This window comes from Eublepharis macularius, chromosome 13 (genome assembly GCF_028583425.1).
Source record: "Eublepharis macularius isolate TG4126 chromosome 13, MPM_Emac_v1.0, whole genome shotgun sequence".
Classification (NCBI taxonomy): domain Eukaryota; kingdom Metazoa; phylum Chordata; class Lepidosauria; order Squamata; family Eublepharidae; genus Eublepharis; species Eublepharis macularius.
In genome coordinates this window covers 57,463,894-57,482,964 of record NC_072802.1, presented here as the reverse complement: position 1 = coordinate 57,482,964, position 19,071 = coordinate 57,463,894, and the positions used below count along the sequence as shown (strand labels likewise).

Here is a 19,071-nt window from a genome sequence, read left to right as displayed (position 1 = left end):
CAAGGGGGGAGTTTTTTAAAGTTTAACTCGCCCTCGGTGAAAATGGTCACATGGCTGGTGGCCCCGCCCCCTGATCTCCAGACAGAAGGGAGTTTAGATTGCCCTCCGCACCGCTGCGTGGAGGGCAATCTAAACTCCCCTCTGTCTGAAGATCAGGGGGCGGGGTCACCGGCCATGTGAACATTTTCAAGAGGTGCCGGAACTCCATTCCATCGCGTTCCAGCTGAAAAAAAGCCCTGCTCCTCTCATGTTAGCAACCTCCCAAAACTACCTTTGGTTTTTAAAAAAATGCTGGTGAAAAGGTACACATGATCACACATAACCACCTTTGCCTGTTCATGTGAAATTATATCCTGTGAAGGAGCCAACAGGACTTAAGTCCAAGAAACTGATTGCAAAGGTTTGTTGTATGTACATCAATTCTTGTTATTTCTATTTTTCTTTCTTGGACCTAAATGTGAAATAAATAGCAGGGTACAGAAACGGTCCGACAAATCTACCAGAATGTGAGGACACACTGCAATGGTTGACCCCACTAGATCATTAAAAAAATATTATATACCTTCAACTGTGACCTGCATATTAAGATTAGAGGTTGGATTCAGACTAAACTGGCAGTTCCGCTGATTACCCTTTCTGCTGGAGACCCTCCTTGCGTTATTCCTCAGGTTCAGCGCCGGATCTAGGGTTGCCTGTGCCCAGGGCAACCCTTGGCTGGCCACCTCTTGTGCGCGTGCTCCTCGCGCTGCATGATGACGTCACTTCAGTGACATCATCACGCAGGGCAGAATGGAGGCAGCGTGCGGGGCTGGGAAGCCGCCCACGCCATTCGCCTCCCTGTGGGGCAGGTAAAAGGCAGCGCGGCCCCCCACACCATTTGCCTGCCCTACAGGACAGGGGGCGGCCAGCCGCCCCGTCCTGCAGGGCAGGCGAATGGCGCAGGCAGCCCCGCAGCCCCCTGCACTGCCTTTTGCCTGCCCTGCAGGACAGGGGGTGCGCGGCAAGCCGGCTGCCCCCTGTCCTGCAGGGCAGGCGAAAGGCAGCGTGGGGTGCTGCGAGGCTGCCCTCTCTGCTGCCTGCACCATCTGGCAGCTGCTCCCGGCGCCCCCTCCCTGGTGGTGCCGGGGGCAGACTACCCCCCCTGCCCCCTCTCGATCCGGCCCTGCTCAGGTTCCCCTATCTATCCCTTAGGAGCAGTATTTCATGGAGATCAGTAGCCTGCAGTGAGATGGGAGAGGCAGAAAAGTTCCATTCTACCACAGGAAAGCTTAAGTCTGGATCCAACCCTAAGGCTTATTTTTCTGCTGAACATAAAACTGAAAAACATGAGCATGCAGGGAGCAAAAAAGTAAACTGGCAGCAAAGTCAAGTCAAGGCATTTTAGCTGACAAGGCAAGTTTAGCTGTGATTGATTTACAGCCTGTTTACTTTTGGACATACCCAAGGATGACAGCACCAAAGTTCACATTTAATTCTATTCGTCCACCTTTTTTGAGCTGTTCTCGAGGCCATTCAGTGCAGCAAAACAGGTAAGGTACCATTTTTATCTTTTCAAACGGACTTTTAAAAAACAACGTTCCTGGACTAAATGGGGGAATTCATTGCACGCGATGAAACAGGAACATTCAACCTCTAAATGTAAGGTTCGTGCAGGAACTCCCAAGGTAGGTTTTAAATAGCCGAAACAAACTTGCAATGTATTCGTGCAGTCATGGTATTCCACAGAATCACATATGCCTTCAACAGTAACTACTGAAGCAAATTTCAAGAAAGCAGTAGCAAGACTATAACCATTCCTTTCCTTTTGCAGAAGGTTTGAGAATTAGAGAATATTTGGTTTTCAAAGTAGAAAATCCCGTTATTTTGAAATTTCTGTAATATATACAGTATTTGAATTTGCTTCTCTGCGGGTAATGCCCCAAGTATAACTTTTGAGAAATTCTTCAATACATGACAAGTAGGCTTGGATCTATAGATGCCTTCGGCTCATGCATCCAGGAAAGGAGATTTCCAGTTTTCTGTTTTAGGCAGCAGTCCCGGGAGGACTCTCTGAAGGTCAGGGGCTCCTACACAGCCTGAAATGCAAGGGACTACTGCTGTCCTGCATGTGGAAGCATTTGTGGTTGGATATGTAAAGCTTTTGTGTTCACAATTAGATTTTTAAAGGAATCCGGGAAGCTCTGCAGCAGGTGAAAGCACTGCCGGTGGGAATTTGTAATTTGCCTAGAAGAACCATGCCAGAATCTGAATCTTGCAAAGATGTTCAAGAGATCTTACAGTTTCTATACACCATCTCCATTTGAAGGTGTTCAATAGGATCACTTTAAAAACAAACTCAGAACTACAAAAATGTGGGTATCGGCCATAACATTTCCTGGACTATTCCTAGCAGCTGTATCACAGTTAAAATTTCACAGCTGTCCACCTTGGTATGTTTTCAGTTTTGCTTTTTGAAATTACTGGAAATTGGGAAGGTCAAACAGACACTGAGGAATTGGGAAAAAACTGATAACTACAACTATATATTCCATGGTAATAATCCCAGAGGGGTAGTTGTATTAGTTTATAGCAGCAAAACCTAACAGAGTTCTTGTGCTACCTTGAACAATGACTTAATTCCAGTGTAATTTTTCTAGATTATATGTACTTCTCAGCAATTTACTAGATTATATGTTTACTAGATTATATGTACTCCTCCTTTAAGCAATGAATTGCCTTTTGGCATTCTATGCCCTCTCCTCACATAATCTTTTGTAAAGAGCAAAGTACGCATTGACGGTGTTGGGGTCATTTTTAACACATTTTGCACTGAATGGGAATGTATAATGAGCAAAATTGTCAAAATGATAAAACTGATTTATTGGTTTTCATATATTTACCCCCTGGTGTTTACCATCTCTGCTCTCCCCATTCACCCCCCTGCAAACTCCTTGACTAACTGTGTCTCTCAGAGGGTCTGTGTGGAGGGATCTGGCGTGTTACTGTACACTGCAATCAAGATTTTAGCTTTATTTCTTGGTTCTAAAAAGTTAAGAGTGACGATTTAAGACTAGGAAGGGCTGTGTGATAGAGATGGGCATGAACCACAAAAAAACCAAACCATGAACCGGCATGAACTGGGGCCAGTTTATGAACCAGTTCGTAGTTCATGGGGTTTAAATGCCCCTTTCTGGCTGCTTAGCAGCAGCAGGGAAAGGGATATTTGACAGTTTAAAGGGCCCCTTCCTGCCTTGTAAGCGGCAGGTCCCTTTAAATTATCAGTTGGCAGGGGGGGAATCCCCCCTGCTGCCAGCTGATAGTTTAAAGGGGCCTGCTGCTTGCAAGATGCAGGAAAAGTTTACATGGCCATTTTCCTGGGGAAATAGACATTTCAACTGCCCCTTTATGACCCAAACGAACCAGTAGACCAGTTCGTGGAAGTGCATGGAAATGAGCTTCCACAAACCACTGGTTCGCGAACCACAAACCAGCGTGGTTGGCACGTGTTTTTGGGTCGTAATTCGATTCATGCCCATCTCTACTGTGTGATGGAAGAATGTAGAGAGACAAGCAGAACACAATGGGGGCATTGAGAGAGAAGTGTCCAAGGAGAAAGTTGGGTTGTGTCCTAGGCCCAAAACTGGGCAAGGTCCCAGGAATAGCAAGGCACACAGTTGTTAGGTCAAGAATCTAGACTTTGACCAAGTTGCAGTGCCTTTAAGGGGTGCACAACAGGGGTTTTAGCTACCTGTGGTTTCTACATATCAAGCCTGTAGGGGCACTGAGGGCCAAGAAATAGTGGGTAGTGGTGCTAGTGGCCAAATGTCACCCCTTGGCTTGAACTATACTATTTATTCTTTGGCTGTATGTTTCAAGTTTGATCTGAGTAAAGAGAGCCAGTTTGGTGTAGTGGTTAAGAGTGCAGGACTCTGATCTGGAAAGCCTGGTTTGATTCCCCATTCCTCCACTTGAAGCCAGCTGACTTTGGGTCAGTCGCAGCTTCTAGGAGCTTTCTAAGTCCCATCCACCTCACAGTGTGTGTATTGTGGGGACAATAATAACATACTTTGTAAATCACTCTGAATGGGCATTACGTTGTCCTGAAGGGCAGTATATAAATCGGAATGTTGTTGTTGTTGTTGTTGTTCATGATTACAAGCATAGTGTGAAATCAAAATACACCCTGGAGTTACATGCATACTTCACTACAATGAGAAGATGTATAGATGCAATGGAATACTTGTTTTCATGTGAAAACTAGAAATTTGGCAGCAAGTCTTTCCTTTCAGTTCCTACAAGGCTAAATTGCTCTGTATTTACTAAATGAGCCAAAGACAAATAGAAGCTTTTGTACATTACAAAACACTGTTGTTTTACTGGAATAGCGTTACATGCACTTAAAAAAAACAATTGATTTAGCGTTCTGGAAAACATGAATTAGAACCAATCGTGTCTAGAAAGGAGAGGGAGAATTCGGTGCCCTGGGATGTTTTAGAATCAGCTAGAACCTAGACTTGCAACTTCACCTTTTTAAAAAAACGTAATTTAGTCATTTATACTAAAGGACATCACCACTCCAGGAACTACTTGTACACTGAGATCACAAACAGATTTATTTGTGATCTCAGTATACAACTAACAGATTTAACATTCTTGGAAAAATATTAAAGGGGGGGGAATGGACATTTACAGTGATAGGCGTTTTGCTTCCAACAAAGAACTTCAGTCTTATCATGCGCTTCCCTTTAGATACTATTCAGTGCTGAAGGCTACATTCAGAGCAATCCTATGCATGTAAATTTGCATGTTCTTATTTGGTATATTAATATATCATAGTTTTAGTTAGTTTGCCACTTTGTGGAACCAATCCGTGTCAAAGAGTGGGACAGAAATACTTTAAATATTGAGAATTTTATATTGTTAATAAACAAACCTAAAAACACAACAATTATACACATACTAATAAAACAAACAACTAATCAACAAACAAGAATAACAAACCGTAACACAAAAAAGAGAAAACACCCACAACAATAAAAGGAAAACAAACTATCTAAACTAAAAGGTTTCTGATTTTCTCCAAAACAAATAGTCATATGTCAAATTTACACTTTCTTTAGATAATAATTAGAAGCTCTTTTTTTCTAATGTCAAAATCCCTTAGTTCATAAATCCACAAATCATCAAATTGTAATTATCTATTTCATGTAAATAATCTATGAAGGGTTTCCATCAACAAACATACTAATTGACTTTTTTGTAATAAATGAAGTAACTTTGCCATCTTTGCCAGTTCCAGCACCTTTGTCAGCCATTCCTTCATTGCAGGCAGTGTCAAATTCTTCCAATTTTGAGCATATAATAATCTCGGTGCTGTAATCATGTATAAAAAGTGAATGCCGGCATTTTTTCCCAGCTGGGAATCCATCATTCCCAATAAAAATGACAGAAATACTTTAAATAAATCGGTATATTGGAGCGCACAGCAACTTTTCTGAAGCGAAACTGGTCTTGTTCTGTCCTGTGCCTAGATAGGAAACAAACGTCTGCTACTTTACAGCTAGATCCTAAGCAAAGTTACTCCACTCTAAACCCACTGATTTCAATGGGCCTAGTCTTGTGTAACTCTGCTTAGGATTTCACTGTTAGAACTCCATGATGATAGAAAGGCAGGATGTAAAAGTAATTAATCAAAATCCCACCATATTCAAAAGGGCTGGGGATCACTAACGAATAAGCAGGTTTACATGCATGTGATCTAAAAATACGTACCCCCTTTTGGTTCCAGAGTGTCTAATGGTGATGTTTTTAACCTTTATATTTCTAGACCGTCAAGATGAAGCTGCAGTTTTGGGCAGCCATCTTCAGTCTCACTACAACACTTGCACTGTGTGGCGTCAAAGACTTTAGGGAGCATTTCGAACAACTGAGTGAGACCCACTCGGTAAACCCTCGTGGCTCCCAAGGCAATGGAACTCACCTTTCACCAGAATTCCACATGGAAAATACTTTGACCAATGACTGGAGTGTCGAAGAAGAGGAAGACGACTATCTTGATTTTGACAAACTATTCAGTGAAGACTACTTTGACATAATTGATGCTGCACCAGAAACAACTTCTGAGATTAAACAAGGGAACATTCTTGGGCTTTTCCCAGGGAAAACCAGAATCCAACGTCTCAATATTCTCAATGCACAGTTTGGCTTCAATCTTTATCGCAGTCTGAAGGACAAAGCCAGTGCTTCAGATAACATCCTTTTGGCCCCTGTTGGCATTTCAACGGCCATGGCTATGCTTTCTTTGGGACTGAGAGGTCAAACTCATGAGGAAGTACTGACTTCTGTGGGCTTCAGGGATTTTATTAATGCCAGCTCTACATACAACATCACAACTATTCACAACCTCTTCTATAAACTCACTCACCGGCTTTTCAGGAGGAACTTTGGCTACACTCTCAGGTCGGTCAATGACCTTTACATCCAAAAACAATTCCCCGTTCTGAGTGAATTCGTAAGCAACATGAAAAAATATTATGTGTCTGAGGCCCAGTCGGCTGACTTTACGGACCCAACCTTCATCATCAAAACCAATGAGCGCATTTCAAAGCTCACCAAAGGATTAATAAAGGATGCTCTGGAGCATGTAAGCCCCACAACTCTGATGATGATTCTCAATTGTCTCTACTTTAAAGGTAATAATAATAATAATAATAATAATAATAATAATAATAATAATAATAATAATAATATTTATATACCGCCCTTCAGGACAACTTAATGCCCACTCAGAGCAGTTTACAAAGTATGTCATTATTATCCCTGCAACAAAACACCCTGTGAGGTGGGTGGGGCTGAGAGAGCTCCAGAGAACCGTGACTAGCCCAAGGTCACCCAGCTGGCTTCAAGTGGAGGAGTGGAGAATCAAATACGGCTCTCCAGATTAGAGTCCTGCGCTCTTAACAACTACACCAAACTGGCTCTCTGGCTGGTAAAGAAGCAAATAAATTTTTCACAAACATATGACAAAGAGATCATTCCGTGGGGGAACAAAGAGCTTGATCTGGTTCAGCCTTGCATCGAAGCAGATATACTGAACTAAATGGCACAATGGTCTCTTACAGTATAGGACAACTTTTACAGGGTTAGATCCTACCAACTTTTCCACTGGTGAAAGATGGAGGAAGGGCCCCTTTAAACCCACCAACAGATATCATGCTAGGGATTGTGAACCCTATGTGGGCAAAACCCAAACAAGGCAGGAGCCGGAGTAAGAAGAGGCATTGGGTGAGATTGAGCAAAAAAGAGTCTGCATATAGTACCTGAGCAAGATTTGGGTCCAGTTCCAGGGTAAGAAATTTCACAGGTTTCATGAAGGGAGCTTTGACTTTCGAAAGTCATCCCCTGGAAATCTAGTTTTTTCTTTAAAGTGCTACTTGGACCTGAATCTTGCTCTCCTACTACAGACCAACACAGCTGATGCTGAAACTATCTGCATATAGTACTTGCTATTAATGTAACAAGATGGTGAGTTACCAGGAGCACAGTCCCAGGAGCACAGCCATGCACTCTTGTACGTACTTGTGGGTTCTCATCTCAAATTCCATGCGGCAGGAAGGTACTTAATTCCAGAATCAGAAAATGGTCATCAACTCTAATCTCTAATGCTTTTGTAGAGTATTCCAAGACTGGACCAAACGGGGCAGGTCCTGGTCATACATTCAATGAAAAGTGAAATATCTAAATATACTTTAAGTCATTCTGGCTTGGGACTGCTATATTATGGAGTTTACCGTAGTTGTTCAGTGAAAAGAACACCACGAACTTTACAAGGATGTCTCCAGGAAAAGACATTCTAAAAAAAATCTCTGGATTCCAGCTCCCCCCCTCCGATGACCTTAATCTTATCCAAAGATAAATAGCTCTGTATTTTTAATAGAAGAACAATGTTTCTCATTGTATGCTTCAATTAGAGATCTCCCTCATTTTAAACTCCAGGGTTTGAGCTACTTATTTCAGCCACCATCATAAGCTTCTAAACAGAAGGTTTCCAAGTGTAGTTAACCTTCACAGTTTGAATTTCAAAATAAGGCAATGCTATTTTTGGCTTGAACCAAAGATAGCCCAAAAGTGATTCTATCTGTGCCAGGTGGGAGGGGGAGGGTGCACCAATTTTTTTTCAGTCTAGCTGTGGTACTTCCTACTGTATGGAAGTGCTACTCCAATGGATTCTCTCACAATTTGGACAAATGTTCAGGCAGCACTGACAAAACAGAGGGACTGAAATCCCTGTAAGAGATTTTGTTTTCTGCCAGGGTGTGGCTACTTATCTGTTCTGCTGCTGTTCCCTCACTGGCCCACCTTCTTATGTATTCATTTTAACCATGTATGCATTTTAACTGGATATCCTTTTTTGCTTCGTTGCTGTTTTAAATTGTTTTTAGATTATGTATTTCAAAAGTTTGTTTTAATGTTTTGGTTTGCCATCTTGGAGACCCTAAGCTGAGAGAAAAGAGAAAAATGTTTCAAATAAATAAATAACCTAATGGAAGGAGAAACAGCTGGCAATAGGAAGAAGTGAGCAGCTAGGAGAAGAAGCAGGAGGAAGCCAGCCATAATGGCAGTTTTTAAAAAGAGAAGGAGAAGCAGTCGGTAAGGGTCCTCATTTGGGGAGGAGGAAGCTGTAACAATCCTGAAGACGGCTAAGATACAATTATTAGGTTTGTTATTAGGTTTATTTAACACGGTTCTAGTTTCAATAATTTTATCCTGTACGTAAATACTTTTTAGATTGGTAAGGAAAAAGAGTCAGATAATGGAAGGTCACCTCCTTTGATATAGCATAACTGAGTTTACTTGAGACTAAATTAAGGCAATAACGCAAACTTGAACTACCACCACCCTCAAATCAGTGCAGAGATGTTTCCTCCACAAACCAGATCTGAACCTAAAATCTCCCAGAGGATCTACCTACATGGTACGCTGAAACCTCTGCGTAAAGAGGTCTTGGTTTTTCAACAACTCATTTCTTAGGCACATGGGGGTCCAATCTGGGCAGGGACCACAAGATGAGGGTAGTGGGTTTTTAAACTTTCACCTGGTGCAGTTTCCCCAATCAAAAACAGCTTTGGGGGTGCACGAATTTCCTCATTGTGAAAACACGTCGCTTGCAAACACAGAACCCCCAAATGTAGTTGGCCCCTCAGTTGCCCTGAACCTCCAAGTCATACACATAAAAAGACAACGCCCTTCGTGGTCTTGGACCCTCCTATCCGAAGGACCACGCCTCTTCCTATCCTCCGCCATGACTGATTCGCTCATCTGCTAATGGTCTTCTGCAGATGACAGCCTACAAATGGGCAAGATCAACAACTGCCTGAATGCACGCATTGTCTGTTATGGCCTCCACCTTATGGAATGGCCTGCCTGACAAGATCAGGAAGGCCCCCACAAACTATGCAAAACTCAATTAGTTAGGAGGACATTTTTACAAAGCAACAAGGTTATATTATAATAGAATGGTTTGGAAAGACGCTTTAATAAAGAGACAGGGACTGTTAAGTATACTAGTGTATACAGTACATACTAACTGTTGCCATATGTATTATCCTATTTATGTAATTTCCACACTAACATCTCATGTTAATACTTTTGCTTTATTTCAGCTTTGTTTTAGCATTTTGCTTGGTTTCAGAATTCTGCAGTCCTAATCCTATTGCACTGCTTACTGGATGTCCCATCCTATTGATTACATTGACTTAAACTCTGTAATCCACCTTGAGTCTCAGTGAGAAAAGCAGACTAAATAATGTAAATAAATAATCTCAAGCAGTTATTTTTAAGGGTAGAAAGGGAGATAATACATTTCACAGGAAGACATTGGAGAAGGAGAGGAATCTTGGACTGATCATTATTCAGCATTTAGTTTGACCTCCAAATATAAACTGCTTTTCAAAAATGAGAGCAGAGCAAAACCCCCATCTAATTACAGAACCACAGAGTTAAATACTCATGGTCTTGAACTGAAATTTCACTCACATTCTTAACAATGCAAATTCCCTTACTTAATTTTTTAAAAAATACAATGGTTTTTTTTCTTCCTGTACTGGATCTTTTACCCCATTTGAGAAAATCATCTGCACTTTTCATTAATTAGGAATGGATTAGTTAGGGAAATTCTCTTGCTTGCAGCTTATTCATACAGCAGTAACAATACTTATCTTGGGCATCTATTGAGTGTACGCTCCTCAGCCTATATTTTATACTCAGTTCTAACTGTAAAAAGCTGTTTATAGGCAGAGGCTGAAGGGTGTGCGCTTAGAGGTAGAACTTTTTCTGAAATATACCCACCAGTCTGTGCCATTATACATCACTAAAGGCATAAAAAGTGTGTCTAGTCTTCAGTGAATTAGAAGCACCTCCTCCTGCTGCTCTCGTCAAAATAGTCAACAAAATACTCGACATTTTTCTGACGGCAATGAAAATTATGCACATATATGCAGTAGATCAAAATTTAATCTTTGCTTGTACTTTGGTTAATTTTGGCAAGCCCCCCCCCCCCCATGGCTGATTTGCACAACCCTCTGCATCATCAGCTCTCTGTTTATATACAATTTCTAATTTTTATTTAAATTGTTTTTAGAGGGAACAATGTGCATCATCTCTTGAAAGAAAAATGAGGTCTGCAAAAATAACCAATTTTCAATTTCTTATGCAAAAATCCTTGAGCTACATATGATTGTACAGTCGCACCTTCCCTTCCTAATCTATAATTTATATAATGGGGTTTTTGCTATGTTGACAGGCACCTGGGAAAGTAAGTTTCCAGTGGAAATGACACAAAAGCGCTCTTTCCGTCTGAACGAGAAACAGTCCGTGAAAGTTCCTATGATGCAGACCAAAGCCAATTTCTTGGCAGCTGCAGATCATGAGCTTGATTGTGAGATTCTCCAGTTGCCCTACGTTGGTAATATCAGCATGTTGATTGTCCTGCCACATAAACCATCAGGCATGAACGCACTGGAGAAGCAACTGACACCACAAATGGTGGAGAGATGGCAGAAGAGCATGACTAACAGGTAATCTGTGGCTGTAGATTTTTACTGACCCCAAACTCTGCAAGATGGATTCCCTGTAAACCTACAGCCTATTGCTGCATTAGAATATAATGCTGCAATAATCATGGGGTGTGCGTTTATCTATGCCTTGCCACAAGCAAAACCTTGCGCCTGGTATGAAACTTGAATTCCTGAAAATCTCAGCTCTCTCTTCAAAAGGAAATACCAATCTTCCTTATGGTTCTTAGTTACTTGAAATATTTACTTGTTGCTTCTCCGTACAGATGACTGAAGGTAAACTTGTAAACAGGCAAATAATGTGACGGATCCAAAAGGGGGGGGGGGACAGCAGGGGAACTAGAAACAGCTTCTACATCATGGGTCCCCAGCATGGTGCCTGTGGGTGCATGCCAACACCTTTTCTGGAGCACCAAATGTTTTTAGAAAGTAGGTGGGGCCAGGTACGGCTTTTGCCTAGCAAGGCTTCTGACTAGCTACTGGAGTTTTGATTGGCTATGCAGATTGTTTAAATGTTGCTTTAGCAGCAACTGCACCACAACACAAGGATCTTCACTGCGTGGCTGAAGGTAATCTGCAGCAGCCGTTGTAAGACTGGCTCCACCTACTGGGGCAGCTATTTTGTGGCTGCACCCACCATGCTACATCAGACTTCCAAAGGTGCCCACAGGTTCAAAAAAGGTTGGGGACCCCGGTTCTACATTCTTATCCTTTTCTGCAAGGTTAAAATCATTCTGGCCTCATGTATTTATTGATTTGACTTTCCCTTCTCTTCCTGCCATTGAGCCTTAACTATTCCACATTCAGCAAGATGCCTACTGCTGAAATAGAAAACAAAAGGCATCACTTAACATCTACTAGCCTTTAAATGGAGTGCAGAATCTAAATGGCAGAGGAGAACAAATGCTGTCAATAGCACTGCAATCCACCTCAAGCCTTAGAGAGAAAGATAGACTAATGAAGTAAACAAACCAACCATTAAAATAGTTTCACATCTGTAGCCTTAGCTTTCCTTGGCTCAGTAAAAGCCTTTACTTAACAGCTGTTATTCCATTCTGTTTAGAACAAGAGAAGTTGTGCTGCCGAAATTTACACTGCAGAAGAGCTATGACCTGGTTGAGTATTTGAAAACACTGGGAATAAATGAACTGTTCACCCAAAATGGCAATTATTCTGGAATAGCAGAGGGGATCATCATCGATAGGGTAGGTAACTTTGGGGCAAAGTGAAATGTCTATTCTCCCTTGGTTTAGCACAACACATGTAAACAGGGCTTTTTTTTTCAGCAGGAATGCGGTGGAACGGAGTTCCGTCACTTCTTGAAAATGGTCACATGGCCGGTGGCCCTGCCCCCTGCTCTCTAGACAGAGGGGAGTTTAAACTGCCCTCCGCAGTGTGGAGGGCAATCTAAACTCCCCTCTGTCTGGAGAGCAGGGGGCGGGGCCACCGGCCATGTGACCATTTTGGTCAAGGGCGATTCGAACTTTAAAAAACTCCCTTGTTCCAGCTGACTCAAAGTGACATCATTGTGTGGTCCTGAGGTCCATCACTGAGTTCCACCACCTCTTTTCCCAGAAAAAGAGTCCTGCATGTAAACATTTAGAAAGAACATGCAACTTGTGTTGCTGCTTCCAAATGATAACACTGGCTTAGAAAACCACTTTCCTCTGTTATTTATTTATTTACTGTATTTATACTTTTCTCCCCAGTGGGGACACAAAGTGGCTTACATCCTTCTCCTCTCCTTCATTTTATCCTCTCAACAACCTTGTGAGGTTGGTTAGGGTGAGCGTGTATCACTGGCCTAAGGTCACCCAGTAAGCTTCAATGGCAAAGAAGGGATTCAAACATGCATCTCCCAGCTCCTAGTCCAGCACTCTTATCAGTACACTATACTGGCTCTCTCGCCCTTTTATTTATTCTCTCTCTGTATGTTCTTCTACAAGTCTCTCCTATGAACAAAACTGTGACCAGGGCAGGGTTTAGCCACCTCTCTCTCAGAGTAAATATGGGCACATTAGAACACTATTGCCACCTCTAGTCCCTCTTCTTCCTGCAGACCCTTTGATTTGCCTTCCATGCCATTCCTAAGTGTCCTTTGCTCCCCAGGAGAGAGTACTTTGGGGAGGCCTAAGGGTTGCAGTGGGAGGGCGTAAGGCAGGAAAGTTCCATCTCACTGAAAGAAATGCCTTCTGTTAGCAGAAACTTTGGTCTGGATTAGAGATGGGCACGAACAGCAATACGAATTTTAAAAAGCCACGAACAGCCCAATCTGCTGTTCCTGAACAAGCTGTTCATGAAGCCCCATTCTAAATGAACAGGTGGTCGTTGCAAGTCTCATTTGTTGCTGTTCATTGCTGTTCGTGAAGCCAGACAGTCTGGCACCTGCAATCAATTCCCATGGCAATTCAGGCAGGGATTGTCTGAACTCTGCCTGAGCGCCTGCTGTTGCCCTGGAAACCCCAATCTAAGTCCAATTTAGCTTGAAAGGCAGGTCTTCCTTCCAAGTGTGGACTGGAGCTCCAAATTTGTTACAAGAGGAAAAGACCAGGGAGGAAGGGGGCTCCCAACTCTGGCTTTCAGGGAGAGACAGCTGCTGTTAGAGAGACAGGGTGAGTGCGTTGGAGCTTGAATTTTCTTTGTGTGGTGGGATAGGGATCTACCCCTTCAGGTTCCAGGGCTGCTGCCAGGCTCTAGGGCCAAGCTATTATTTATTATTGGTACCTTTCCTGCTGCCTGCTCAGGTAGGGTTTATGGGAGTGGTGCAGTAGTCATCTACCCCTTCAAGTTCCAGGGCTGCTGCCAGGCTCTAGGGCCAAGCTATTTATTTATTATTGGTACATTTCCTGATGCCTGCTCAGGTAGGGTTTCTGGGAGTGCTGCAGTAGGGATCTTGATGGCTGGAGGAGAGCCTGCTGGCCTGCACGAACAATGAATATGTTCGTGACAGGATCGTGTTCGTCAGTGTTCGTTGTTCGTGGATGGCAACTAACAATGAACACCATGTTCGGGTTTTTTTCTGTTCATGCCCATGTCTAGTCTGGATCCAACCGTATCAATGGCTCATCATATTAATATTTTTGTTCTTTAGTTAAATGTTACCATAGATCTTCCCCATGTTATTATTTAAAAACTAGTTTCTAGGACATACTCAAAAATTAAATTCTAAACCACTGCTTCAGCATACCTATAGCACAATATCAAATGATGCTTGGATGCAACCTTGGGTATCTTGGCTGCCTACCCTTGTGTGACCAATCCTCTTATGTCCATTTCCAACTATGTTATTGCTTGCCTGTATCCCAGAACTAACTTATACAGTTCTTGGCCTCATGAGTACCACTCAAGAGAAACCAGGTCAATAATGACCCCAAAACATAAAGCTGAAATACTAACTGGGATACAAATTGTTTGCTTGATTTGAGGAATGTTAAGACACAGCATAGCAGCTCTGCAGGTGTCACTGCAGCTGCTTATGCAGCACAGTAGCCACTGGCAACAAGGCTTCCAAACTGCAGCTTTCCCTGCATTTTTCCTGCCCCAGTGCCCCTAGGGACAGTATGCCACCCCCACACAGTGGGGAAAGCATTTGTTGAGAATTTTAAAAAAACTGGTAATGTACATACTGATATAGCATTATATTGGTATGCCACCTGAATTAAAAAACTCTCAAAGAGCCCTCTAGTGGAATGGCAGGAGTGGCTGCCACATGGCTGGGGCAGGGAAAGTGGCTGCCGTGTGGGCAGGGCTAGGAAAATCCAGACTTTCCTGACCACACAGGAGCCAACCCAGCCTTGTTACAATCTTTCCCAAAACATCACAGCAAAGAAAGTTTGGGAAAGACATCAGAAAATTCAAGATAGTAAACAGTTAAGTAGCACTTTTAAGACTAACCAACTTTATTGTAGCATAAGCTTTAGAGAACCACTGCTCTCTTTGTCAGGTGCCGAAGAGAGCTGTGGTTCTCACCAAAGAGAGTTGTGGTTCTCGAAAGCTTATGCTACAATAAAGTTGGTTAGTTTTAAAGGTGTCACTGGACTCTTTATTGTTTTGCAACTACAGACTAACACGGCTAACTCCTCAGAAAATTCAAGGAAAACCTAGGTGGTGCAGGAAGCACCACAATGCTGTAAGGGGGGGGGGGATGTTGTTGTTTGAAAAAGTCACTTCCCTACAAAACTGAACCCAAGAGCAAACCATGCATATCAAAACAGCCTGAGCTACAATCAAGAAGCCCCTCTCTCCGGCTTGCACCCCACTTTCAACACAACCTAAGTAAGCTTAAATTACTATCTCTTAGCCCCTGCATCAACAAGAAGATAACCACCACCATTTGGGTTAACATTTTCAAAGCAAATAATAATTAGTAATTTCCATTTTGTCTCTGAGTCGTCACTGGTGAATTGTTGGGGTAACCAAGATATATCATTTTGGACAGAAGACATTGATAATACTCTAATTTTTGCTCTTCTTTTTGCAGTTTAATCACCAAGGGACTATCACAGTGAATGAAGAAGGCACTGAGGCTGCATTTGTGACTAGTGTGGGCTTCATGCCGCTTTCAGCTCAGATTCGCTTTATTGTTGATCGTCCCTTTTTGTTTCTTGTCTACGAACACCGCACCAGCTGCTTGCTTTTCATGGGCAGAGTTGCCAACCCAAGCAAGCATTAAAAGCGGAGATGTATCCTCCTTGAAAGCACATTCAGTCAACATTAAAGGCCGAATCAGCCAATATGCTTCCAGAGCACTTCTATACATGTGGTGGGTAGAAGAGAACATTTCTTTTCTGCCCACTTGACATGCCTGTTTAACATCAGACACTACCAGGTGTCCATACAGTGATGTTACATTCATACAGGTGCAAACTTAAATAATGAAACACAGAAACCCATAGTGCATGATTTATTCCACAATGGAGACAGGGCAGGAATGCCCGTTAAGTGGGAAGGACAGGATTAGCTTTGCTCCCACCAAACACTGATCAATCCTGGAATGTAGTACCCAGCCTGGCCCACAAAATGTAACCATTTTATATGCAGATTTTGTCATGTTAATCACAGAAGTCATTGAATTTAAAATACAGTATAATGAAATCACTGCGAGAGATGATTTAACTAATGAGTAAGGATAACTGTTACCATCAGGGCTTTTTTTCTGGGAAAAGAGGTGGTGGAACTCAGTGGGTTGCCCTTGGAGAAAATGGTCACATGGCTGTTGGCCCCGCCCCCTGATCTCCAGACAGAGGGGAGTTTAGATTGCCCTCCAAGCCGCCAAGCAGCGCAGAGGGCAATCTAAACTCCCCTCTGTCTGGAGATCAGGGGGCGGGGCCAACAGCCATGTGACTATTTTCAAGAGATTCCAGAACTCCATTCCACCACGTTCCAGCTGAAAAAAAGCCCTGGTTACCATTAACTACTAAATGTCCTGCTCCATTTCAACAAAAGCAGCATTAAGGCTAATGGAATTGGTAGTGGATCTTGGTGAAAAATTCTAACCATTCAGAGTGAGCCTGGGATCTTCTGAACCAAGAGCTGTTCCCTATTAAGCATGCAAATCCAGAAACATTCCTTAACTGTGAAAAACAGACCTAAGAAAGTTTAAGCAAACAATAGTGATGAAGTCCAACTTGGAAATCATTCTCTATTACTGATGTTTCATTTTAATGTAATGGTATTTACGCTTGCTTTTGAGGTGCACAAGTAATAACAGAATTAAGAGCTTGAAGCTTTCATGGTTTATATACATATTTTAACAGAAAAGACCATGCTTTTAGTTGGTCCATCCGCAGAAGTTACTGAACTACAAACGCCTCCATTTTTCCTGTACAGAAGCATTTTGTGGAGGTAAAACTTCAGGATCTAAACTTAAGACATCAGGAAATTCGTTTCTTCAGACGTAGCAAAAAACCCACAGAAATATGGAAAACGCAATTCAGCCTAGAAAAGCAGCCCATGAACCCAGCTACATTTTAGGGGGAGCCTAGATGAGGCTTATTTTGCAATAATACATGGGCATCTTTTTTAGATGACCACCCTTTGAGGCAAGAACAAATTTACACTTTGCACAGCAAACCAATGCACAGACCTCTGTGGAGCCCAACCATAATTCTGCTAACAGAAGCTTGTAAAATGCCTTCCCTGTTGGGTTGCTAAATCTGGGTTGGAAAATTACTAGAGATTTGGGGGTGCAGCCAGGGGAGGAAGGGGTCTCAGCAGAGTATAATGTCATACAGTACACTCTAAAGCATCCATTTGCTCTACAGGAACTGATCTCTGTAGTCTGGAGAATGGGGTCAGGTCCAGATTTCTACAACCCTGGTGGGAACCCCAAGGGTTACATAAAAATCCCCCAAATTAAAGATTTAACATTTGGAAGGAAAGACTGACATCTCACTGCTCCATCTTGGCTATCATTTTGAGGGAGGTGGTTGGAGGAGGAGCTGCTGACGTTCCACCCACCTACCTCCCACAAACCAGGCTGGTAGCCAGGCAGGGGAGGAAGAGTCGGAGACATACCTGCTGCTGTCACCCCTGCAGAAGCCAGGCTGGGAAAGTGGTAGTGCTGCAATTGGTTGGGAGGAAGGGGACGGTGGGCCTGGAGGAGCAGAAGCCACCAACATATAAGCCAGACAGGTGGGCACTGCAAATAGGCTGGCAGGGCGGGGGGGCATCCATTTAACAGACAGGAAAAGATGGGATTTCCCCCTCTCTATGAGCCTGGCAGGTCCCCGGTTTGTTATACTCTATTCCTAAAATGAGACCCCATTATTGTGGTATTGAAACCTGGACTGCCCACCCAGAGCAGGAATGGGCGTACCACCACCACCCCCTTCATCCTTGGGCTCTGAGTTCTTGGACTGCATTCTTTAACTTTGAAACAATGGACACTGAGGTTATAACAATGCTAGATATACAATTTTACTTATCCCTTAAGATAACAATGTGATTAAAAAGTTGGTTCATATTTAATAAAATGGTTGCGTTGAAATCCTGAATTTGATACTGCAAGCAAATTTTATTTCCTTTAGTATTAATATAATTGGGATTGTATAACTAACAGTTCAGTTATACAGGAAGTCCTATCAACATAAAATCCATTTTAAGATGTCTATTGTGAAAGAAAACACTGGTTACAATCCAGCCAACGTTAACCATTTATCCCATGAATTTCAATTGCAAAGTTAAGTACATGTGAAAAAATCTTCCACTGAAGATGTGCGGGGCTTAAGATAGGTAAGGGTAGGTTCTCATTTGGCTAAGCCACGCCCAGCATGCACAAAATTACTAACTTTCAAAAGATTTCTTTTCAATATGACAATGTTTTAGCTCAAAGCATCCTGATTTAAAAAAAAAAAACTTCAGCACAGAAAGGCAGCCTGTATAATTTAAATATCTGCTTTAGCAAAAAAACATTTCAGCGGCCCAAAGTATGCGGAACAGAGTTCTTTATAGAAAATGGGATTTATACTCAAAGAAACTATGTAACTAGAAGGCAGCAAGGATGAATTTCTCCTAATTTATTTCTCTTATGTGGAAATAATCGTTGCATGGAGGCGGGAAACACAAAAAGTATATATTATCACACTTAAAAAGAGGCAAGCTTTTTTGGGGCTGTGAGCATATGTGCTGAGGGACTAATAAACCATATGAACCAGCTTCACACTGCACAGAGACGGCTGGTCCATCTAGCTCAGTATTGTCTATGATGGACAACAGCTGCTCTCCAAGGTCTCTACAACAAAAAGGGCCATGGTGTTAAATGTAAGACAAACAACAATTGCAACCATGTACTTGGAAAATTACAAACAATTTAAATGGTAAGTAGTCATAAGTATCTAGTAACGATCCTATCGATGACTCATAAAGGCATATGTAATCCACTGTTCATACAATCAATGCAGCTGGTCATAGGCAATCCAAAATAAATATCATTTGCTGGCAAAACCACATCAAATATAAATCCTTATATCCAATCCACCATAACACATAATCAGCGTGCTCCCAGTTATGAACCACATTT

General features: G+C 42.4%; 2 protein-coding genes across 3 annotated transcripts in view; one reads left to right on the top strand and one right to left on the bottom strand.

Annotated features, from left to right (window-relative positions):
* The window catches only part of PI4KA (phosphatidylinositol 4-kinase alpha), a 105,365-nt gene that overhangs the window by 48,049 nt on the left and 38,245 nt on the right, over positions 1–19,071 (bottom strand). The window lies entirely within an intron of this gene.
* On the top strand, positions 1,451–18,046 carry SERPIND1 (serpin family D member 1). 2 transcript variants are annotated; one of them, XM_054995738.1, is made up of 5 exons: positions 1,451–1,529; positions 5,807–6,671; positions 10,781–11,054; positions 12,115–12,256; positions 15,532–18,046. In XM_054995738.1, the coding sequence occupies exons 2-5, from the start codon at positions 5,816–5,818 to the stop codon at positions 15,721–15,723; spliced, it is 1,464 nt and encodes a 487-aa protein (XP_054851713.1). In that variant the 5' UTR covers positions 1,451–1,529; positions 5,807–5,815; the 3' UTR covers positions 15,724–18,046. The 2 variants fall into 2 exon arrangements, with proteins under 2 accessions (XP_054851713.1, XP_054851711.1); XM_054995736.1 differs by lacking the exon at positions 1,451–1,529 and adding an exon at positions 1,584–1,664.

Coding starts and splice junctions, on each gene's coding strand:
- SERPIND1 (XM_054995736.1), top strand. CDS start 1,611: ATGAAACAGGAACATTCAACCTCTAAATGTAAGGTTCGTGCAGGAACT. Junction 6,672..10,780: donor CAATTGTCTCTACTTTAAAG/GTAATAATAATA, acceptor CTATGTTGACAG/GCACCTGGGAAAGTAAGTTT. Junction 12,257..15,531: donor AGGGGATCATCATCGATAGG/GTAGGTAACTTT, acceptor TTCTTTTTGCAG/TTTAATCACCAAGGGACTAT.